Here is a 22,239-nt window from a genome sequence, read left to right as displayed (position 1 = left end):
AGCATTCTTTTCTGGGGAGTACTAGGAGTTCCTCCTTGTGTGGTGTACAATACAACCTGCTTATATATATATGTATGTGTATATATATATATATATATATATATATATATATATATATATATATACTTGTACAACAATTTTTGTATAAAATTTCTATCTATGCCACTGCAGTGGCCCATATTCATAGGGCCTTTTCTATGACAGGCAGACTCCCTTAATCATAGTTACTGTATATTCTGCCATAAACGAATAAGGATGGGATAAGAATAACATCATCATTATTATTATTTAATCAAACCAAATGACACATTCTCTAATTAAATAATGCTATTCACATTTTATGTTTAGAATATTTTGGCATTCCTACATATCATTTAAGATCTTTAAACTAAGTACATTTAATGTTCGGTTTTAAACAGAGATGAGACAGCTGTGCCAGTTGCACCAAACTGCTACATTTGCAATTTGCCTACCCATGAGAAATGGGTATTAGTGCAAACTGCAGCGACAATTAACCCGAGTATCCTCTGCTTTTCAATTGGCACAGCTGTGCAGTTCAATGGCTTCTCCTATGTCATCCAAACATCTTGGGACAATGGATAGGCATCAATGAAGCCTACAAGAATAGCCTACTTGCAAGTACATTTATAGAGCATAATGCAGTTTGCTAGCACTACCCAGGAAACTGCCATTAATCTAGAAAACTTGTGTTAGAAAGCTTTCTGGTTGCCTACTTTGGGGCATCTTTAGTTTTGATGGAAAATAAGCAGTGCAGTTTTTTACATCATGGTACATGGTCAATATTGTTTCTTGAAACCTTGGAGAAATATCAAATCAAGTTGTTTTGAAACTCACCAAAAGCTTAACGGCACACCTAATGCAACATTTGTTGTTTGAGAGCCGTGTTACCATGGTTCAAGCCTCATTTACTGAATCTGTGCATCTATCTATAAAAATGGACACAGTCTTCACATTCCTAACACATGAGAACATAATATACATAAAGCCTCAACATTATAATAGAGCATCTTCATGGTCGTTGAATGGTGCAAAGTCTTTTGGCAATATTTGGGGACCATTTGCAGCATCTCGATTAAAGTGATCAGTTGAAACATGGGGATCCAAGCATGCAAAGTCTCAGTGTTGGTGCTTGCAGTGACTTGCACATTGACAACCAATTAGCTTCCATGAAGCAACTTTCAGAGCTGTCAATGCTCTCTCTCTGTTCAAGGCTGCTTGTCAATCCTTTACTTCTTATTTACCATCTTAGATGCCTGCTGTATGGCCAAGTTAATTCACACACGCTAGAATCAGGGTTTGCAGTCATTGCAAAATCACGCACACTGGAATGAGGGTTTGCAGTCATGAAAGCCACAATGTCTCCTTGAGCCTCTTCACTGATGGTCCCCTTTCTGTGCCACGTCTTGAAGCTACCTGTTTCTTTCAGCATCAAGTAACTTCTCATAATTGTGTTCGCGCTAGGTCTTCCCCCACATTGCCAATTTCGGTATACCTTGGCAGCTTTCCTCTTGTCGCCTCGGGCCGCTCCCAAGGCTAAGACAATGTTCGCCTTCTGCTTGCCTGAGTACGGCATGCTTTAAGCACTGCAAACAAATTCTTCAAAATGGTTGCGCGGCGCGACAGTAATAGACAGTCGAGCTCACATGCATCTAGCCGCTGGCACAGCTTGGAAGAAAAGCGGTGTTGTAACAAATGAGGCTCTCTCTCGCACAGGTGCCAGATGTAGGATGCATGTTCTATGTGTATTTTTTCTGTTCCGCATCAACTTGACGGCTAGAAAGAGTAGCGGGAGTCCGACACACCATCTACGCCGACGACGTCACGCTATGGGTACCGGGAGGAAGCGACGGACACATCGAGACAACGCTGCAAGAAGCGGTCAACGCCATCGAGGAGCAGCTGGGCGGGTCTGGACTCGTTTGCTCTCCGGCCAAGTCAGCACTGCTGGTGATTCCACCGACAGGAGCGGGCAGAAAAAGAAAGAATATGGAAGTCAAGTACGAGCGGCCCAAGATCACGGTCAAGACAGCGGGAGGACAAGTAATACCGGAGGTCGAGAAGATTCGAGTGCTCGGGCTGCTCATCCAGCGAAACCGAGTCAACGGTGAAACGGTCAACAAGCTCGCGGCCAAAGCGGCCGCGGCAATGAGACTCATCAAGAGGGTGTCCAACAGAAGAGCGGGGATGAAGGAGGAGAGCCTGACTAGGCTCGTTCAATCCTTCGCAGTTAGCCACATAACATACGTGGCCGCTTTCCACAACTGGAGGCCGAGTGAACGTAACAAGATAGACGCCACCATACGCAAGGCGTATAAGGCGGCACTCGGCCTCCTCGGGAGCACGAGCACCGAAAAATTCATGGCGCTGGGAGTCCACAACACGCTGGATGAAATAGCCGAAGCACAGAGAACGGCGCAACTCGAGCGTCTCTCTGAAACGAGAACCGGAAGAAAGATACTGCTGGACCTTGGCCTCGAGCCGAGGGAAGGCGAGCAATAGAAAGACGTACCTATACCGGATAGCATCAACAGAAAGCTCAGGGTCTGCCCGATCCCGAGGAACGTGAACCCCGAGCACAACAAGGAGCGCAGGTTGGCGAGGGCCAGGGCTCTCGTGGACCTCCACGCCAGAGAAGAAGGTGCCGTCTACGTGGACGCGGCGGAGTACCGAGGGAGCAGCGACGCATACGCGGTGGTGGCTGTCGGGGCATCGACGGGTGCAACGAAGACCGCGGCAAGCATCCGGACTCGAGAGGCGCATCGGGTAGAGGAAGTGGCCATCGCCTTGGCCGCCTCCGACCCCGGATGCACTACAGTGTTGTGTGACTCTAGAACGGCAGTGAAGAACTACGCCAAGGGTAGGGTATGTAGTGAGGCTGCGCGCATACTGCGCAAGGCCGAAGACATCGGACGCAAAAGTGCTGTGGTGATCAAGTGGTTTCCGGCCCACATGGGCAGTGACGTGTCGGAACGCGGGAACGTGAACCACAACGAGACGGCCAACTCGGCCGCGCGAGGACTAACCAACCGCGCAGCTGCAAGCACGGCCGACTCGGAGTGTTGGTCGCGGTGCAGTGCCAAGGACAAGATGACCACCTTCAACGAAATAGTGAAGTGGCACAGACGCGAGTGACGTGTGTAGACTGTGCGCTAAGGAGAGAGCCACCGCGGCTCACATCCTTTGGGACTGTAGTATAAATCCACGAGAAGCCAGCGAGAAAACGACGATCCCGCCGCAGCTAGAGGCTGCAACGAGGAGATATGACCAAGATACACAACTCAAGGCCATCCAGCAGGTCTCGGCAGCTCTAGAGAGGCAGCGACCTCGCGAAACCGAGGAGAAGGGGGGCAGCACCCCAAGGAAGGGGGCGGCGGCCCTCTCGGATCCGCGGAAGTAGCGAGGAACCAAGACCTCGAGGAGCACAATGCACGAGACTGACGTAGTGGCCGCGTCGCGGTAAAAGCTTGTCCTCCCTGCGTGGAGGGAGCCTAACCGACTCTGCAGGCATTTTCACTAAAGTTGTTCTCTCTCTCTCTCTCTCTCAACTTGAACGCTGGAAAAAAAATCGCTCTTATCATCATATCGGAATAAACAGCTGATGACGACGCATTCTTTGGTGACAGGCGCGAGTGGCTGCTGATGAAGCGCTTTTTCGGAGCGCCGTCACCAGCCGCTGCTGGTAATGTCAGAGCCCAGCAAAGGTAGAAGTCCTTTCTCGTAAGTGAAGGGAAGGCGCGATGCTGGCAATGTTTCTACAAATCACTCATGAGAGCGCTGTAATCGCGGCGCATTCGGGCTTACAGAGCAGGCTGTCACGTGGTATTTTTTAAACTCCGCGGGCTTTCATTTCTCCCGAATAAGAACGGCCACGCTAAATCTATCTCATTGGAAGTACCTGGGTTCAGCAATATTTGTGAAGCTCCACAACTTTCCTATTGACGGCTGAACGTTTCAAGCTATATTTAAAAAGTAAGTTAATTTATCTCGGCTAATTACTCAAAAAAAGACAAGTTAAAAAATGGTACTGTAAGTTTAGATAAACGCTAACAACATCCACGCGATTTCTGTTCTGAAGAACGCATAGGTTATTTCAAAATCTTGGTCCAAGTTAGCTGGCACACCCTGTATGTATGTATGTATGTATGTATGTATGTATGTATGTATGTACAGTCAAATCGTAAGAAGCGAGCAAACAATGGCACGAAGGACAGCATCGGGGAAATTAACTGTAGTTCTTAATTGAAGTAAAGCAATTATAAATAAATTAAAATGAAAGTGGATGAAGAAACAACTGGTCCCAAGTGGGATATGCGCCCACGTCATTGCATTACGCGTGCTATGCTCTTACCAATTGATCTACCACGCCGCCGTTTTCCCATCCTCTTTTTTGGATATTTACGTTTGTCTACCAAACTAATCCTGGGAGTGTGCGGCCATGGTAGTGGATGTACAGCATCCTATCTTGCACTGGGATCACATAGTACGTGAACTTTTCAGGTGAAGGCAACTGGTCAATAAACACACACGGTATCTGAAGGCATCAAACTTGCCGGTTCGAGACCCTTGCTATGTAATGAACGAGAAGAAAAGAAACTGAGGCGCCCGACTTTTATTACTCAAATCATACAAGCCAAAATACAATGACACAAATGCATACCTGCCAACCCATCTGAATTTTCCGTAAAATGTACGAATTTCGAGCGGTCTTACGATTTTACGAATCTTGCTTGAAATTTTACGGAAAACATTTTATTTGTGAAAAAAAAGAACGTGAAAATGTAGTAAAACTACACCCTGGTACCTTGTGCACCACAAGAGGGCAATACGTATGCGTGGTATCATCATCAGCAGCTGCAAGATTGTAGTGACTTCTGTCGGCTACTGGGGGGGGTCACGAATCCATATCCAAAGCTCGATAGTGCAGATAGCGCCTCTAGTGCCTCCGCAAGCCTGTTGCCATGCTGTTGCCTTTGTTCACGCGGGCGCGCGGGTTTGGACTTCAGTCAGCTTCAGTCACTGCAGTGTTGGTCTCGCCTTTTGTGTTGACTAGCTGCCGTGTCGGATGCAGTGCGACTCCGACCTGTAGTGGCTTCACAGTGCAATGGCAGGCTCGAAGCCCTGACAGTCATTCTAAGTGTTTTTGAAACCGTACACGGCAGAATTTCCGTGCTTCGTGCCCTAAAAAAAAGGGGAGAAATTCAGTTTCTGCACCATGTGTGCCTGTGATGTGAACATCTCGCATGGCGGCAAGGCTGGCATCAAGGTCCACATCGCTTCGAAAAAGCATAGGGGATATGTGCGAGCCGCGGACAGCCAGCCAAGCCTAGCAAGCTTTGTATGCAGCAGCAGCGACCTCAGTGTGATTCGTGCAGAATGCCTCTTCACGGCGTTTTTAGTTGAACACAACATCCCGCTGAGTGTCTGCGATCATTCCGGACCGCTTTTCCGGAAGATGTTCCCCAAGTGCGAAGAAGCGAAACACTACGCCTGTGGACAAACAAAGACGACGTCAATTGTTCGGGAAATGGCTGCCAACGCAGAGACTCCTTTGCTGGATGCCTTAAAACAGCAAGTATTTCCGATCGCTGTGGATGGCAGTAACAATAGGTATATGCAGCTTTACCCTATTGTTGCGACATATTTCATTAAAGGAACGAGTAGAATTGAAAGCCGCCTTCTTTGCCTCTGGACAATCCAAGGGGAAGCGATGGGTCACAAGATAACAAATCTGGTTCTGGACGAGATGAAGTCTCGGAATTTGCCTGTTGGAAACCTGTTGGCTATGTGTTCGGACAATGCCAGTGTCATGATCGGCAAGAAAAACAGTGTTTCTACTGTATTGAGAAAGGCTCAACCAGGTTCGATAGGGGTTAGTTGCCCGTGCCATCTCATCAACTTGGCCACCCAAAAAGGAGCTTCATGTCTTCCTGTAAAGGTTGGTGAGGCTTTAGTTTTTTTTACCATATTATTTAACATTTTTTTACCTAGAGAAAAGCTCAAAACGGAAAGATCGACTTAAGGAGTTCCAAAATATGCATGATGCTGAGGTCAGAAAGATGTTGAAGCATTCGCCAACACATTGGCTGTTGTTGGGAAAGTGTTTGAAGAGGTTGCTCAACCAGTAGAAACCACTACTCAGCTTTTCTTTATCTGAAACACAGCAGTGCAACAAGCAGAGCTTGTTTTTGGAGTCGTACCAAATTCTGAAGGCTTCCTGGCAAACCCCCAAGAACCCTGCACTGACCCCAAAGTCTGCTACACATCTTCACAAGATTGCTGCAAGCCTCGGGAAAAAAAGCACCGACAGCGATGAGCTCTCGCTAAAGAGGAATAGAGCTCATTCTGGACCTCAAGAAAAAAAACAAACTTTATACCAAGGATTCTGGGGAAGCCAGCTACGTGACCCGTGAGGAGCACCTGTTTTATTTTTTGTCATCGGAGCTAACCAGGGCGTGCTGTCTTTTTCTCCAAAATGTTATACCACTTTTTAATAAAGCAAACTGCCTTCTTCAGGCACAGGCTCCTCAGATTCATGTACTGGGGGGCCTCTTGAACCACCTTTTCGAGGATCTCCTGACTAGATTTGTGCACCAAGGTGTTGTCAAGGCACGCCATTCATTGCTGGAAGTTGACTATGGAGCTGCAGAGAACTAGAAAGGTGATGAAGACATAGTCATTGGCAGCACAACCTACTCTGTGGTTAAGACACTGAGCTGCATTGAGAGAGAGCAGTTCTTCTCTGCTGTACGTCTGTACTTAATGGCAGCATGCGATTACATTCGATTACATTACAAATTCCCGCTAGAAGATGTTGATCTCAAGATGGCTGAAGTTGCTCAAGTACGAGCTCTGGAAACTGCTTCATTCAACAGCGTATGTCATTTTATTATGGCGTTCCCTGCTATTTTACCCCAGCAGAGTGGCAAATCAAAAGAAGAAGCACTCGATGCACTTGAAGTCGAATTTGCCAACTTGCAAGCATATCAGGTTCCAACCGACACATTGAATGAACCAAGGTGCGACATGCAGTGGTCGCAATCAAGAAGCGTTCAAAGTGTCGACGGATCGCTTACGTTCCACAGAATTTCGGTGGTTGTGCTGGGTATTCTCTCCATTCCCCACAGCAGTGCTGAATGTGGGAGAATATTCCGCACTGTGAACAAAACTCGAACAGAGTTTTGCTCATCTTTGTGTGAGAAAACACTAGAAAGTTTGCTGATGGTCAAGGGGCACCAGAGAGGTACTTGCTTTGAGCAAACCTTCACCGAGAAGTTTCTGAAGCAGGCAAGGTCATCAACAGCAAAATCATTGCAACGGTAAATTGTGCCCCAGTGGAGTTTTCACTCTTTCCTCTCCAAGACACTGATTTCACTTGCGGTTGTGAAAACGTAAGTAAGCTTGTCTTGAAAGGTAAATCCTTAAATTAAAAAAGAAAAGTGCCCTCCCCCCCGCCCCCCGCCATGATAGTTTTACGAATTTCCAAATCTTCAGGTTGGCAGGTGTGCAAAGGGCAGCATAGAGGAAATTAACTGTACTTCTCAATTGAAGTAAGGAACTAATACATAAATGAAAATGGAAGTGGATGAAAAACAACTTGCCACAGGTAGAATACAAACCCGCATCTTCACATTATGCATGCAATACTCTTACCAATTGAGCTACTGCAGCACCATTTTCCCATCCACTTTCTTGGGTATTTATATTTGTTCACTAGAACTAACCTTGGGAGTGTTAGCCAGTGCCACCAGTCACGGCCATTACTTCAGTTAGTAACTAAAGTTAATTTCCCCTGTGCTGTCCTCTGTGTCATTGTTGAGCCAAATTGGGCCCCTCGGTTTCCTTTCTTCTCATTCATGCACGCACATGCACATGTATGTGAGAGCTTAGAAGAGTGTGTGTGTTCTCTTTTAAGCTTTACCATCCCCTCTCTCCTTCTTCCACATGACTGGCTTCTCACATTTCACACACATACACTCTTTTCCACTTTGATATTCCTAATGCTAAGGCATTAAAGGGCTCAGTACTAGTTGGCATTTGAAATAACCCCTTGTTGTGGGTATACTGGGAGAAAAGAGCAGATTGGGTGAGGGAACAAATGCAAGTTAATGACATCTTAGTTGAGATCAAGAAAAGGAAATGGGCATGGGCAGGACATGTAATGAGGAGGGAAGTTAACCAATGGTCATTAAGGGTTACAGACTGGATTCCAAGAGAAGGGAAGTGTAGCAGGGGGAGACAGAAAGTTAGGTGGGCGGATGAGATTAAGAAGTTTGCAGGGACAACATGGCCACAATTAGCACATGACCGGGGTAGTTGGAGAAGTATGGGAGAGGCCTTTGCCCTGCAGTGGGCGTAGCCAGGCTCATGATGATGATACTGGGAGAAGCCGCTACACGTCTTCTCTGCTTCTGTAGAACAGCTTCTCTTCCATGTTATGTTCCCACTACCTGTCATTGCAAGTGTTAAAAGAAGTAAAGCAGCTGTGCTATTCTTTCAGGTTGAACCCACCCGTGCTCTTCACTGCCTGGCAGACCATCGGAAAGAACCTACAATGGATGTTCGGTGCCGCACCATGGTGCAGCGCCGCCTGGTGGAACAAAACACAGACTACAGGCTCAATGCCCAGTTACAGCATGCCTGTCGCATGGACATTGCCAAGTTCTGCTCAGCCCTTGTGCTTGACAAAGCAGCAGAAAGCACAGAGCTCCAGGGAAAGGTTGGTTTTTGTTTGTTTGCTTGCTTGTTTATTTATTTACTTTTATTTTTATTTATTTATTTATGTATTTGTTTATTTATTTATTTATTTATTTATTTAACAATGCAAAGAAAAAGATGCAAAGAGAAGAAGGTTTAAGAAAAGCTATTCTTCAAACCCACATTCTCCTCTGCAAGTCAATTCAACTGTATCATAGGCTCGATTGTGGCATGGGATACTACATTCTAGCTCTGATTTCTGCAGGGTGCCTTCGTTATGCCACTATCACTAAAGTGTTGATTATCGAAGTATATTAAGTAAAACAGCAGGCTAACATCCTTTTATGTCTGGCCTTTTTATCTTTATAAAAGAATTTTTTCCTTATTCGTGTACCTTTCTCAGTCAGGTTCATTTTGCTCGCTATGCTGGTAGCGAGGCATTACCAATATGCTTTTTTATATATAGCATACTTGTGCGGGCTTTAATGTGTGCAAAATTCGGATCAGATTACATTGGTCTTGCATCGCTGCTGTGACTTTTTAACCCTGCAACACACACAGGGCCCATACAGTGACAGCTTGTTAATTCAGATTACATGGGGCTTGAAACATATCAAAATGATCTGAGTTGGCAAATTATTGGATGTATTTAAAAAGTAATTGAGAAAGCTTTACTGGCATAGGCATGTTTCTATATAGTGAAAAAAAAAAAAAAGGTTAGTAACCCTTGTATGTATTTTGTGTGAAATCTGGAAATTTTTATAATCTCCTGTGAATTATAAGCACGTGGAACCTTTGAGGAGAACTTGCACGATACTACTCTACAGTAGAATAACTTCTTTCAGAGTGATTACAGTAAGGCATGCTCCATCGTGGTGTTTCGGTAGTTTTGGTTTGATGCTAGCATTGTTTTTGGCTTGCTCATTAGTGACTCTCTGCCCTCAGGGCTCCTATGCAGTAACTGGTGCATGGGCATGTACCATGAAACTTTAGGTGCAATATGATGCCATATAGAGGAATGTGTGCTGCATTTTCTGGACTATAGCCCACAGGCTATACAAGTTTGAAAGTTGGAAGTTTTGCGGAGTACGGAATATTTATGGGAATATTTATGGGAATATTTATACATGATTGTATTTTTAAGGTAGGAAGCACGCTTGAAGAAAACAAGTTCACACAGTGCCTACAAATTTTTTTGCACTAGAACAAAACTAAATCGGCTGTGCAATGATAGTCGCTGTGCCTGAGCAATATATCCAGCCCATATTGGTAGATTGTGATATTCAAGTAAATTCTGCTCACGATACGTAAAATGGCTGCATTTGAGTGCTTCGACTTCTGAGCACATGCGTGAAACTTCCTAGCCAAATGTACCACACATTTATACACAACTTCATAGATGTGCAAAACACAAGAACAGTTGCGAGCATATGCACTCTAATAAAGGGCCCGGACTTTTTCTGTTAGAACAATAAAATATTTGCTTCTCTACTGTATACTAGTTTGTCCCTGCAGACTGTGCAGCAGGTGTGGACTACTTAAAAAAACTTTTATTTTAAGCCCCAATTGGCCCCTGAGGACTCTACACCAAGTGCAGACTATAGTCCAGAAAATACAGTACATTTGCTGGGACCAGACAGCAATTTTGAATTATTCGATTTTTTGAGATTTATGAAAGTCAAAGTAATGTACTTTTACTGTACTCTATGTACTGGCTTGCCCACCGAACCTGCCCAGTGGGCAAACTAAAGATGCTTTTGCTGACTTGTAATTGACTGATGGTGCTGATACATACCATCACGCTTGCACTTTTTTCACATAGACTTGATTGCAAGATTTTTTGTAATATCAGTGTGTGCATTTATAGCAAGTATAGGCTACCCTGGAGGTTTGACTCATGCAGTGTTGTTTAAATGGTTCAAGAATAAGGGAGAAAACATGAGTAAGCACTAATTTTCCTTGCACCATGTACTGAAAGACACTAATATCCCTGTCAAGCGGGCAAGTTAAGTGCACTTACAGGGAGTGCACTTCGGGACCTTGAGTCACACTTTAGGCAACGCGCTTCTTAACGGGAAAACAGAGTTCACTCGCAGTAAAAAAAAAATGGCGACAGACTAAGAGCGCGTTTTTAAAGATGTAAATTAACAAGAGAAAGCTGCTAAAAAGCGATTGTTTTAAGTAGAATTATATATAAAAACAAACTTGATCTATTTGTCTTAACAAAAAACAAAGATGTTTTTATTATAAGTGTGTTGCAAGTCAATGCTGGCCAAGACGAATGCCTAGCCAATCCAAAACAACATGGCAGCGTGCGGCAGTTGATCCTGTTCATGATCCTGCTAGAACAGAATATGAGCGAGTATATATGAGCAAAGACGGCGAGTTCGATATTTAGCTACACTGCAAAATGCCACACACACGGCTCAAAGCACGGCCAGCGTGGCCTGCACGCTTCCACACCAAAATAAACACGAACTGAATGAACATGGCGGCGCCACAGTGCCGCATCATTCTGGCGCCGTTAGTTGCGTACATGATCAATTCGTTTCTTTATTGTGCTGTTTCGCTTCTCGCTAAACACAAATTATATTGTTAAAAGCTGCTCAATAACTGAAATGAACTTTTGTGTCCTTTTTCTATGCATTACATTTTCCGTCGTTGAAAGCGTTGGTGGCGAGGCTAGGCACTCCTTCAAACCGTTGGCGGCGAGGCTACGCACTCGGCCAGCAAAGTGCATTCCGTGAACGTACTCCGACTTGAGTGCACTCATCTGAGAGTACACTCCGCTGCGACGTTAAGATTTGGGAAAGTGCACTTAAAAACCGAGTGCACTCGCCATAAGTGCACTTAACTTGCCCACTTGACGGGGGTATAACAGGGACGAAACGAACTGTGGTTCTAAGTGAACATGAAGTGGCATGGGGGAGTGCACTTCATATTCTCTTTACAACCAGTGTTCATTTAATTCCTGTTAGTGTCCTGCAATACAGAGCGCAAGAAAATGAATGCACTCAAACTAGTCCAATTCATTGCTCTTGTAAAGGGTAAGCACTTTAAAAGCATAGCATGAATTTGTGAAGGATGAAATCGTGGTTCGTGTACTTCCTTGAACCTTTGAAATTGTAAAAAGAGATTCAAGGGCCCTTGAACTCCTTGAAAGTAAGTGTGCTCCTTGAATTCCTTGAAAACTGGGACTGGGGGCGACTTGTGAATATTCAAAGTAACAAACTCTGCATAGGGCTTATGCCGTGGGCACTGTCTGTCGGGAAACAATCTTGGATATTTTCTTCTGAGAGTGTCGCTAAACAATTGTAATGTGACGGGTCCACAGCCACCAAAGTTATGTTTGTTTATATCACCATTGCATTGGTGAAGCTAGACAAAGCCAGATCAAGCAACCAGGCCATGTGGCCAGTTTGCTGTTTTCCTGGTTTGTTTACCACAGCCATTATGGCTCCATTTTTGAGACCGAGGCTCTAGAAGTGCCTGGCGGAAAGTAAGATTCAGCCATTTGGCTTTAATGTGACAAGTATGTTTAGCTGAAGTCGGACACCACTAACCACCATGCCAGAAAGCAATCGATATCATTACAGTTGGAAAGTCGACCTAAAGGCAAACTGAAGAGCTTGAAGTATGTCCAGCTCAGCAGCTGCTGATTTGCTAGAAATTGCAGCTAAGAAAGACGAGATTTCACAATTTATGACTGTATGATTGGGATTAACGTTTATTCTTCCCTCCTTGAATTTCGACCTTTGGCATCATTGACATCCTTGTATTTTCTTTGAATTTTGGGTCAAATGTTCCATACAAACCCTGAATGGAATATCATCAAACCTTGTTGCAGAAAACTAGTATTGGTAGTAAAGATGCCTTTTTGATATCTAATATCCATATTCTGAACAATGGGGAGCAACTGCAGCCTCCAACATTGATGAAACAGAATCATATTGAGCAGGTTGTTGGCAATGACCTCTGAGGTGTTGCACAGCGTGTTAGGATTGGATGCCATGTGCATTATAGTATGGACAGCTTGTGTCCTGTTTCGTGGGCAGCTTGAGTGCGCAACATGCCCACTTTTTCTTCTCAGGCAATTTATATTTTTGAAAGAGTGCACGTATTTATTGCAAAGACGATGCTCAAACAAAATATTTTGTTGCTCTAACTTGCATGTTTAGGATCCTGTGTGTTTTGTATTTTTGTTTTGCTTTAGCACCAAAGTGCCCAGAAAAATAAAGTATAAGAAATTTTGCATTTATTTTGCTATATATATGATTATTCACCATATTACTGTTTGCAATGAGTTCTGAGTGTTCGAAAACCTCTGCATATTTCTTTTACCTTTGGAATTGCAGCATGTATAAAAGTGTCTGCTTTGTGAGTTTGCTGTTCCATTTAGCATATCCAGTGATTTTGTGTGGTTTACACCAGACTAATATAACAAGAGTGTGTATTTTATCCTCGTTTTGTAGGTAATTCAGTGCCTCAAGGCACAATTTGTTCGGCATCAGCTGACAAAAACATGCGAGCCTGTGGTGATGGGCATAGTACGTGATGCAGCACTCGACTATCAGCTAGATCCTGTCTTGGCCAGAGCCTGTTCTTCTGAGGTATGTATGCCCTTTGTGCCTCTGGCAGGAGCATCTTGTTAGCACATGCTTGCATTAGTGATTGGCGATATGGGGATACTTAGAAAATGTGATTGACTGATTAGAAGTTCAGTATAACAGATGTGCCCAGAAAGCAGTTGCCACCAAATTCTTAAGATGCCTGATGTCTCACACAAACTCTATTATTCTGACTTCTTCGCAACTTTGCCAAGTACCTAAGAGATCCATAAATGTGACTGAAACTTTGAATGCCACTTCTGCTTTTTCTTGGTCCTGATTTGTGTACACCATGTCACAGCTGTCACCACCATGAACTTTCTACAGGCTTTATTTTCACCTCTACCCTCAATTTTATCAAAGCTAATAACAGTGCAATACATCTGGACTTTCATAGTGTTCATCCGTTAAGTCTAGTGATCTATTTGCAAAAGTTTTTGGAACCTTAACCACACAGTGAGAATAATTGAAAAAGGTGGTACGGTCTCTCTTAGAGGCAAAAATTGCATGCTAGACAAAGTTCCAGAAAAGAGACAGTTTTCTACAGAAATACCAGTAGTGAAAGTGCCAATCTACACTGTAAAGAATTATTCATGTGTTACCCTACCCTGGCAGTGTACTGCTAATGAACCCTATTACCGTATTCACTTGAATCTAACGCGCACCTTTTTTCCGGTAAAATGGGTCCAAAAATTGCATGCGTGTTAGAATCGAGTGCGACCCTAAATCCGCGATACCATATCGCCATCGGCATTCGAAAAATGGTCGCCTCATACGCACTTATAGCCTAGCTGCCGTAGCTTCCTCCATGTGCATACCTCCTTGTTGTATGTGTAACCAGGCGCTGGTGTAACCTAGTCTACCGCCTGTCTTCCCGTTTTCTGCATTTATTCAATTAGCATGGAAGCGCCGACTGCGAAGACACGCCGAGTGCATCATGATGCCGCATTTAAAAGGAAAGTTATCATGTGCGCGGAGACGGACGGAAATCGGGCCACATCACAGGCGTTCGGAGTTCCCGAAACTTGCTGGCAGGACTGGCGCAAACAGAAGGAGAATATTTTCGCCAGCAAAGCAACAAGGAAGGGTTCTAGTGGACCAAAGCAGGGCCGCTTCGCCATAATAGAAGAGCTGCTAGCGGAATACGTGCAAGAACAGCGAGCGGCACAGCGGCCTGTGACAACCAATCTGCTCAAAGTGCGGGCGATGCAATTAGCCCTACAGAAAGGGCTAATGCGGAGTGACTTCAGAGCGAGCAGGTGCTGGCTATCGTATTTTATGAAAAGAAAAGGTTTTTTTCTTCGTAGGCGGACAGGGATATGCTAAATATTGCCCAAAGAATATGAAGAGAAATTGCACAGTTTTCAGCGGTACGTTTTGAAGTTGCACCATAGAAACGGCTACCACTTCGAACAGATTGGAAATGCCAATCAGACGCCGCTCACAACCGTTGAAAAGAAGGGGGCGAAGCAAGTGCGGGTTTTGTCTTCCGGCCACGAAAAAACTAGAGTCACCGCAATGCTTTGTTGCACTGCGGATGAGCACAAGTTGCCCTCGTATCTTATCTTCACACGGAAGACACTCCCAAAAGGAATCGTGTTTCCGAGTGGCGTGATTGTGCGCGCAAATAAAAAAGGTTGGATGAGCATGGACTTGGTCAGTGACTGGATTGATAACATTTGGCGGAAGAGACCCGGCGGTAGTTTGGGCCTGTGTGGGAGGCTTGTGCTCGACGCATTTAGATGCCACCTTGACCAGCACATCAAGGACAAGCTGGCTGCATGCAACACCGACCTTGTCGTTATACCAGACGGCATGACATCGCAGCTCCAGCCGCTCGATGTTTGTTTGAACAAGCCAGTAAAAGATATAATTCGGGCACTTTACATCGAATGGCTTTTCAGTGGCTGCCACAAATTCATGCCCGCCAATAACATGAAGCGTGCCTCGCTGCAGGACTTTACTGAATGGGTGAAAGATGCATGGTGCACGATCCTGTCTGCCATGGTCAACAAGGCCTTTAAAAAGTGCGGGATTTCGAATGCCATGGATGGCACCGAGGATGAAATTCTTTAATCTGTTGATAGGGATAAGGAGTTGTCTGATAGCAACGACGAGTGATGTCTATTGCCCCACGCGATTCGTACCAGCGCAGTGAAAATCTTGGCGGCAAGGTATGCCGCTTCCATTTGTGTTTTTATTCATCGCAACTTTAGTTTATTGGAAATAAATCAGTTTTTTTTCCAAATGAGAGAAAATAGTATTTCTATTTGAAAGCACGAGGTGCGCGGTATTGTACTCTTTTTTTTTTTTTTTTGGTCATGGAAAACAGGTGCGCTTTACAATCGAGGGCATGTTAAAATCGAGTAAATACGGCACTCTTCTCTCACTATTTGTTGGCAGTTCAGCCAAGACAACCCTTGCAAAAGTGCTTGTACAAAAGCTAATAGGCTACTGTTAGGTTATTGACACTAACACAATCTACTAGTGTATTAGTCAAATAGGCCTATTATTGTATTAGTTGACTAACTCTATTGGTGTATTGTTGTGAAAGCCAATGATGCACTTGCGACATTGATTCTTAGACCGATACGCTACTGGACCTATGTATGAATATGAAGGTTTATAGCCTCTTAGGCTACATAAACCACCTTAAGAACATTACATTAGAGTCTACTGAATGCACCAGATACAGAAAAATGAAAAGCCGGTAGAATTGCAAAAATTGCTAGAAACATTTATTAGCACAGTATGTATTTTTACGCATTTCCTTCGTCACATCAGCAAACTTGATTGCCAGAGCCTTTGATCCATTTCAACCAGAGGATGTCCTTTTGAGGAAGTGGTTAAGAAAACATGGGCACAGAAATACATACATATAGAAAAATTTAAAAATAAGAGTGCTAAAATTGCATTGAGCAAATATCAACTTGGCTGTATTTACTTCCGAATTGGAATAATGTGGCTCCACAATTAACAAACTAATTTTAGGACAAAGTGTTTACCATATTGAAAAATGATGGCACATGGCACGACAGGTTTTCTGTGTATTACGTCAAAACTGTGTGAAAATAAGGAACAACTCTAGGCTGAAATATTGCACTGCATTGCCGGAAACAGGCATGCCATTGCTGAAACGCGCACAATGATTTGGCCGAAGACACTGTACTGAATTACGTTCACCATTGGGATAAAAGAAGAAAATAACTTTATACTGCACTAGAAGCATAAATAAGTAGAATAATTACCTCCAAATGGTAGAATCAGCGCTGGGGAAAACACCGCACATTAATGCTCACTAGTGGATCTACAAAGTCGCAAAGCATAGGGGTTCAGACGGTTGCCTTGCATTGTTTTGAAGTAGCATCCATATATGAGATTATATATGAGATTACAGCATCCATATATGAAATTATCCAAATACAGTAGAACCTCGTTGATTGATCCCATTACGTAGATTTCCCAGCGCTAACGTTCGCAATCGAGGACATAAGAAATGACCCGATAGTTACGCTTATGTTTTACCAATATATGCGTTCCCAGAAAACATATTTTGGCACCAACGTTCAGTACATCGCCAAACTGCAGTCGTATGATACGTTTTCCGGCCACTAGATCCCATGTAAACAAGAAAATGTGCAAGGTGCACGCGATCGAGAACAGTAGCTGCCTGCTGCGGAAGCTTGACTGCATGTACTCGCCCGCCCGTGTCACATGGAAACACCGGAGTGCATTATAATAATACACAAGCAAATGTGACGCCCCCTCGGGCATAACCTTGGTTCGCCCGCCAAGCTCAGTGGCCTGCTAAAGCTCGGCAGGCAACATTGGTCACCGCACCACAATAAACACCGACGAGCACGGCTGCTCGCCGGTCAGTCATCGTTCAGCACCACCACGCTGCGGAGCGTCCATCTGACGGAGGGTGCCAGAAGCCCTCCCTTGTTCACTACCTGGGGTGGATCGTGACACAGTTTCCTATTCTGGTACCAGCAAATATCCTCCCGGGTCGTTACATGCCACGTTCACAGCTATTGCCACCAACCCTATTGCGATAAGCATCTTCACCTATCTGTTTTACAGCGCATGGGGCATAGTGCTGTTGGAAGTGTACTGCATGCTTTTAGTAGGCGATAACCCAAATGAGCTGCTGTTTTCTGCTGCAGGTGGCATGATGTGAGCACCCTGTTTTACTCCCGCAGCATCAGGTGTCACCCACCAGCTTGATTTCGTTTCGGTTTCCCATCCCCGTCTTAAAGCACTACGCAATAGGAAAACAACAAAACACATCTCGGGCTGCCCGAGGCCCACCAGCTTGACACGCATCAGCCTCTCATGCCTCGTGCCACAATGATTCGCACAACGCTTTGCATTAAGTATATGTCAACTACAGTTGAGTCTGTAAAATTTTTTAGTTACTTTGGATTGCATATTTTCCCAGTTAGTGTGTTTTTTCTCGCCTTGTTTTCCAGAAGGTATAAAAAGGTTCTACTGTATACTACTGCATGGAGGAGATTCTGCAGCCACTAACACTGGGGGTTCCTTAAAACCACATCGTTAATTCACTAACAAGCATGCACACCTTGCCTTTACATGGCAACTGCCAGTGCACGCATGCTGTGCGCAACTGCTGCTGACTACAGTCGCAGTTTTATTTTCATCCTGTCCGCCTTGTTTCCTTCTCTGATGCTGCTCTTCTTATGTCAATAAATATTAAAGCCTTTTATATGCGGTAACAAGTTAGCAATTTAAGTTATAAGTTCAACATTACTATAGGCACACTTCAAAAGAAGACACGAGAATGACGAAACTTCACTGGCAAACCATGGCGGCAAACAAATATGATTGCTGCTATAGCGCCATCGTTCGTAAGCTTACTGGGCACTACAACTCTGCCTTGCAGAATACAGCTAGTTCTCCTTCTTTTTATGGGGGGAGGGGGGGGGAGTATTCGCTGTGCTGTAAACACTAGCTGTTTCCTCAACTACACACCACAACGAGGCTGAACAGAGGCCTAGTTAGGCAACGTCATCAGTGAATTGTAATTGGTAAGACCATGTAGGTAAGCCATGTAAGCCGCTGAGAGATAGGGGCCAGTTTCACTAGCTTAGTGGGCTAAAACGTGTACTGAAACTAATGAAAATGTCTGAACGCAGTGTGCTGCACACTTGTACAGCAGAATTCTTAATCATTCAGTGATTAATTAGAAACACAAGCTGTCCCCAAGTCTTATTTTTCATCAAATTTCACCCTCGCATGAAACAAGCATCAGACAAGAGCAGCTGCATCCAGCTATACATATTGTCTAACAGACCAGCAAAAATCTGTATAAGACCATTAGGACCTGTTAGTCTGATAGAGAAACTGGCAAGCATGCAGTACTGTTTGTATAAAACTAATAAGCCTAATACACAGGACCTATTCATCTTATATGTAAATCAGTACAACTAATAGAAACTTCTATTAGTCCAATACAAAACCTGTAGAACTAATACAAAACTGTATTAGGTAATAGAAACTTCTATTAGAATTTTTGCTAAAGAAAATTTGTGCAAGCCTTGCCACAACATTCATGATTGCACAATAAAAAGTAGTTCCACTTATGAACTCTCTCCTCCACCAATGCACCATGTTATCTAGGTAAAGCCAGAAATTTGATCTACCACTCAGTGCTAATGACTAATAATGATTAGTAACCATGCATTTCGACCATTGAGCTCACTCATGCCAATTCTGATTTTAGTGAAGGGAAGTACTGTACCCTTCGCGTTTGCACCGCTTCCTAGTTATGCCTTTTCATGCAAGAGCAATGTTAATGGCAACACAACATGCACTTTACATGGCTCCTGGCTTTGCATCTTGTGTACAAAAGTTTCAGAGGAACAAACTCGCCATAAGACAATGTGAGCTTTCCAAAATTTTTGTGCCATTTGACACCTGTACAAGGTGATCTCACCAGGTTTATGAAGTTCCCACCAGTAATACTGCTCAATGACACCAGTTCTTACATGTTGCTTGGCACAAGAGCAAAAAAGTAGTCTTGTTAAAAGCAAGAGTGCAGAAAAAGTGACTTCTTTTTTCACATGACTGTGTGGGTCACTGAAAAGGGCCTGAAAATCCCTGAAATTGTAATGGAATGCTCAATCAATGTGTTAAGTTTAATTTGTATGTTCTTCATACGCTTTTGTTTTTGATAAAGTGCTGTAGTACAAATGGTTCAGATAAGTGGAGTATCAGTATAAGCTATTTAAAGGGACGTTTTGCTTTAATATAATATGTTAAACATGACTTGAGTGCAGCATTTTCTTAAAAGATGTTCTCAGCTTTTAAAAAATAAAAGCTGTGACTGTGCCGTGTGCAGTGACATTTGCGCGAAGCAGGACATATTTAATTCTACTGAATAAGTTCATTAATTATGAACACCTGGGCCGCTATCTTGTACGTGTTTGAAAAGCTGACGTTTTGTTTCGTCTTACGTTATTGGCCTAGATTGACCTAAGCCACGATATAGGCGTTGCCTTTTTGAACGTTGACTTTTCGAACACGTACAAGATAGCGGCCCTGATAGACATTATACATTTTAATTTCTGGCCTTTATTTAAATTTGTAGGTTTTCAGTGAAAATGTCGATACCCAATTCGTGGCTCTCTTTTAGGAAATTGCAAACACAGTATACGCTTCCAATGGCACTACGCCACACGTGCTGTGAAATAGCTAAATAGATGAGGATGCTCAATGCAATAGGGTTGGCAGTGATAGCTGTGAATGCCATGTGTGACGACCCACGATAGCACTTGCTGCCACCAGGAGAGGAAAGTGAGTGAGTGCTGGCATTTCCACGTGACATGGGCAGCTGAGTGCTATGGGGAAGCTTCCGTGGTGGGCGCCTACTGCTCTCAATTGCGCGTGCCTCGTACCTTCTCTTGTTCACATGGGATCTAGTGGCCAGAAAGCATATCGTGCAATTGCAGTTTGCCAAGGTACTGAATGTTGGTGCCAAAAGATCGCTTTTTCCAGGGACGTATTAACTGGTAAAAAAGAACCATAACTGTATTGGGTCAATTTTTGTGTTTGTGATCATGAACATTGGCACTGGGAAATCGTACGAAATGGGATCGTATGAATGAGGTTCTACTGCACTATTTTTCCAACAAAGTCTGAAGCTTTGTTGTTTACTTTCAGATTCAGAGTTCTTGCAAGGATGACCGTGACATAGAGGAATGCTTAAAATCGCACTTTCAAAACCGTGACATCAAAAACCCAGCGTGTAAGAAGGTATGGTTCATGATTTTCAAGACTGTTCCATTGATTACGTTCCAGCTTATTTTCCAAGGTGACTTCAATTGTTCCTTCATTTTGGTTACAGGAAGTTGCTCGTCTTATACATGAAGGCAAGGCTGATGTTCAGGCGGATCCTATCCTGTACAAAGCATGTCTGCATGACATCAAGCATTTCTGCCATGATCTCACACCTGGCCAGGGCCACCGTAAGTCCTTACTACCTTTTCTGCATTTAAGTGTCATTATTTAGAGTTGAACAGTGTGCATTTGGCTTGCATTGCCAGTGCATTATGGTTTGTGCAATGCTGCTTTTGTGCAAAGAATTAGGCCACTTTGTTGTACCTCAAGGGAATTGCATTAGTGAACTCATACGGCTGAATGCCTTTCAGTAAGCTGGGTTTTTTAGTTTCTTGAAACAGTTTGGTGCAGTAAAAACACAAATTGTAGAGCCCTCTTATCTTCAACATAAACTACTTTAAAAGACTGTTTTCTTTTGAATATATATCGAAAAGAGTTGTGCTGTTGTGTATTCTAGGTGCTGAATTTTGTGCCGATATGTTGAAGTATTGGCTAGTGGAGGGACATCTGTTGTCGTTTCTTTAATTGCTGTGGTATGGAAATTGGGTCAATTATGAATAGAAACGGTAATTATGAGGCCACTTTAATGCTAACTTGTTAGTGATCTTGTCAACAGGACTTGTTAGCCAGGAAGTTAGAGTGAAATTTCATCTAGCTGCGTGGAATATGTGTTATGTAGAATATGAATATGTTACGGGACTGCACTGGGGCATTGTTCGCCTGAAGTAGGGACTTGATGCTTGTGTTGATCTGCAGACTGCATTCTAACATTCTAACAGCACAAAAGAAAAGCAGCTCTTTAAAGTGAAGCTTTCTGTGCCAATTTCCCTCCACATTGCGGGTGCCCTCTTGCCAAGTAGACAACAACTTGGGTCACGTACGTGCAATGGGTATGTTCTACTAGGTATTGTAGTGTGTGCCACCTGGAGGCAAAAATACCATATGAGTGCCAGCTTAAAATCACCATCATAATAGGCTCTCACCTTACACGATAATGCTGTTTTATGCAAGCCTTTGTCATAGAATACTGAACATAAAGCAATATGTGTTTGGGTTTTGTAGTGACCCTCATTGCGCCGTCCTTCTGAGCACAATACATGCTTGACAGGTATATAAGCCTGAATAGACAAGTAGAACAAGAGGCAAGAAGTGAAGAATTGTGCAACAGAAAGTTGAAGAAGTTGACTACAGAGAAGTGAAGTTGGCAAGAGAATAGCCAAGTGTGAAAAAAAGTGAAGAAAATGGGACCAGAGAATGTATTAAGTGAGAAGTGTTGAGATACAGAAAAGCAAAGAAGTCAGCAACAAAGAATTTAAAAAGTTGGTTACAGACAAGTGAAGAAGTGTGGAGAGAAAAGTGAACAAAATGAAGCAAGAGTTGTGCATTGAGCGAGGAGCATCGAGCTACTTAGAAATGAAGTAGTGTGGAGAAAGAAGTTAAAATGGGCAATGACAAAGTGCGACCAGAGCATGCATTGAGCAAGGAGCACTCAGCTTAAAGTGAAGCAGTGTGGAGAAAAAACCGAAGTCAACGAAATGGGACCAGAGCATAGAATGAG

General features: G+C 43.8%; 1 protein-coding gene across 2 annotated transcripts in view; it reads left to right on the top strand.

Moving 5' to 3' along the window:
* Positions 1 to 22,239, top strand: part of Glg1 (Golgi apparatus protein 1) — a 127,466-nt gene that overhangs the window by 94,681 nt on the left and 10,546 nt on the right. For both annotated transcript variants that reach the window (XM_055062163.1, XM_050194356.2), the window contains exons 18-21: positions 8,519 to 8,737; positions 13,188 to 13,325; positions 20,505 to 20,597; positions 20,689 to 20,809. In XM_055062163.1, coding sequence (XP_054918138.1) covers positions 8,519 to 8,737; positions 13,188 to 13,325; positions 20,505 to 20,597; positions 20,689 to 20,809 — 571 coding nt within the window. The remainder of the gene's footprint in view (positions 1 to 8,518; positions 8,738 to 13,187; positions 13,326 to 20,504; positions 20,598 to 20,688; positions 20,810 to 22,239) is intronic.

Source organism: Dermacentor andersoni, chromosome 1 (genome assembly GCF_023375885.2).
Source record: "Dermacentor andersoni chromosome 1, qqDerAnde1_hic_scaffold, whole genome shotgun sequence".
Classification (NCBI taxonomy): domain Eukaryota; kingdom Metazoa; phylum Arthropoda; class Arachnida; order Ixodida; family Ixodidae; genus Dermacentor; species Dermacentor andersoni.
Note: the sequence above shows the minus strand (reverse complement) of the source record. Positions and strands in the feature narration are given on the sequence as shown.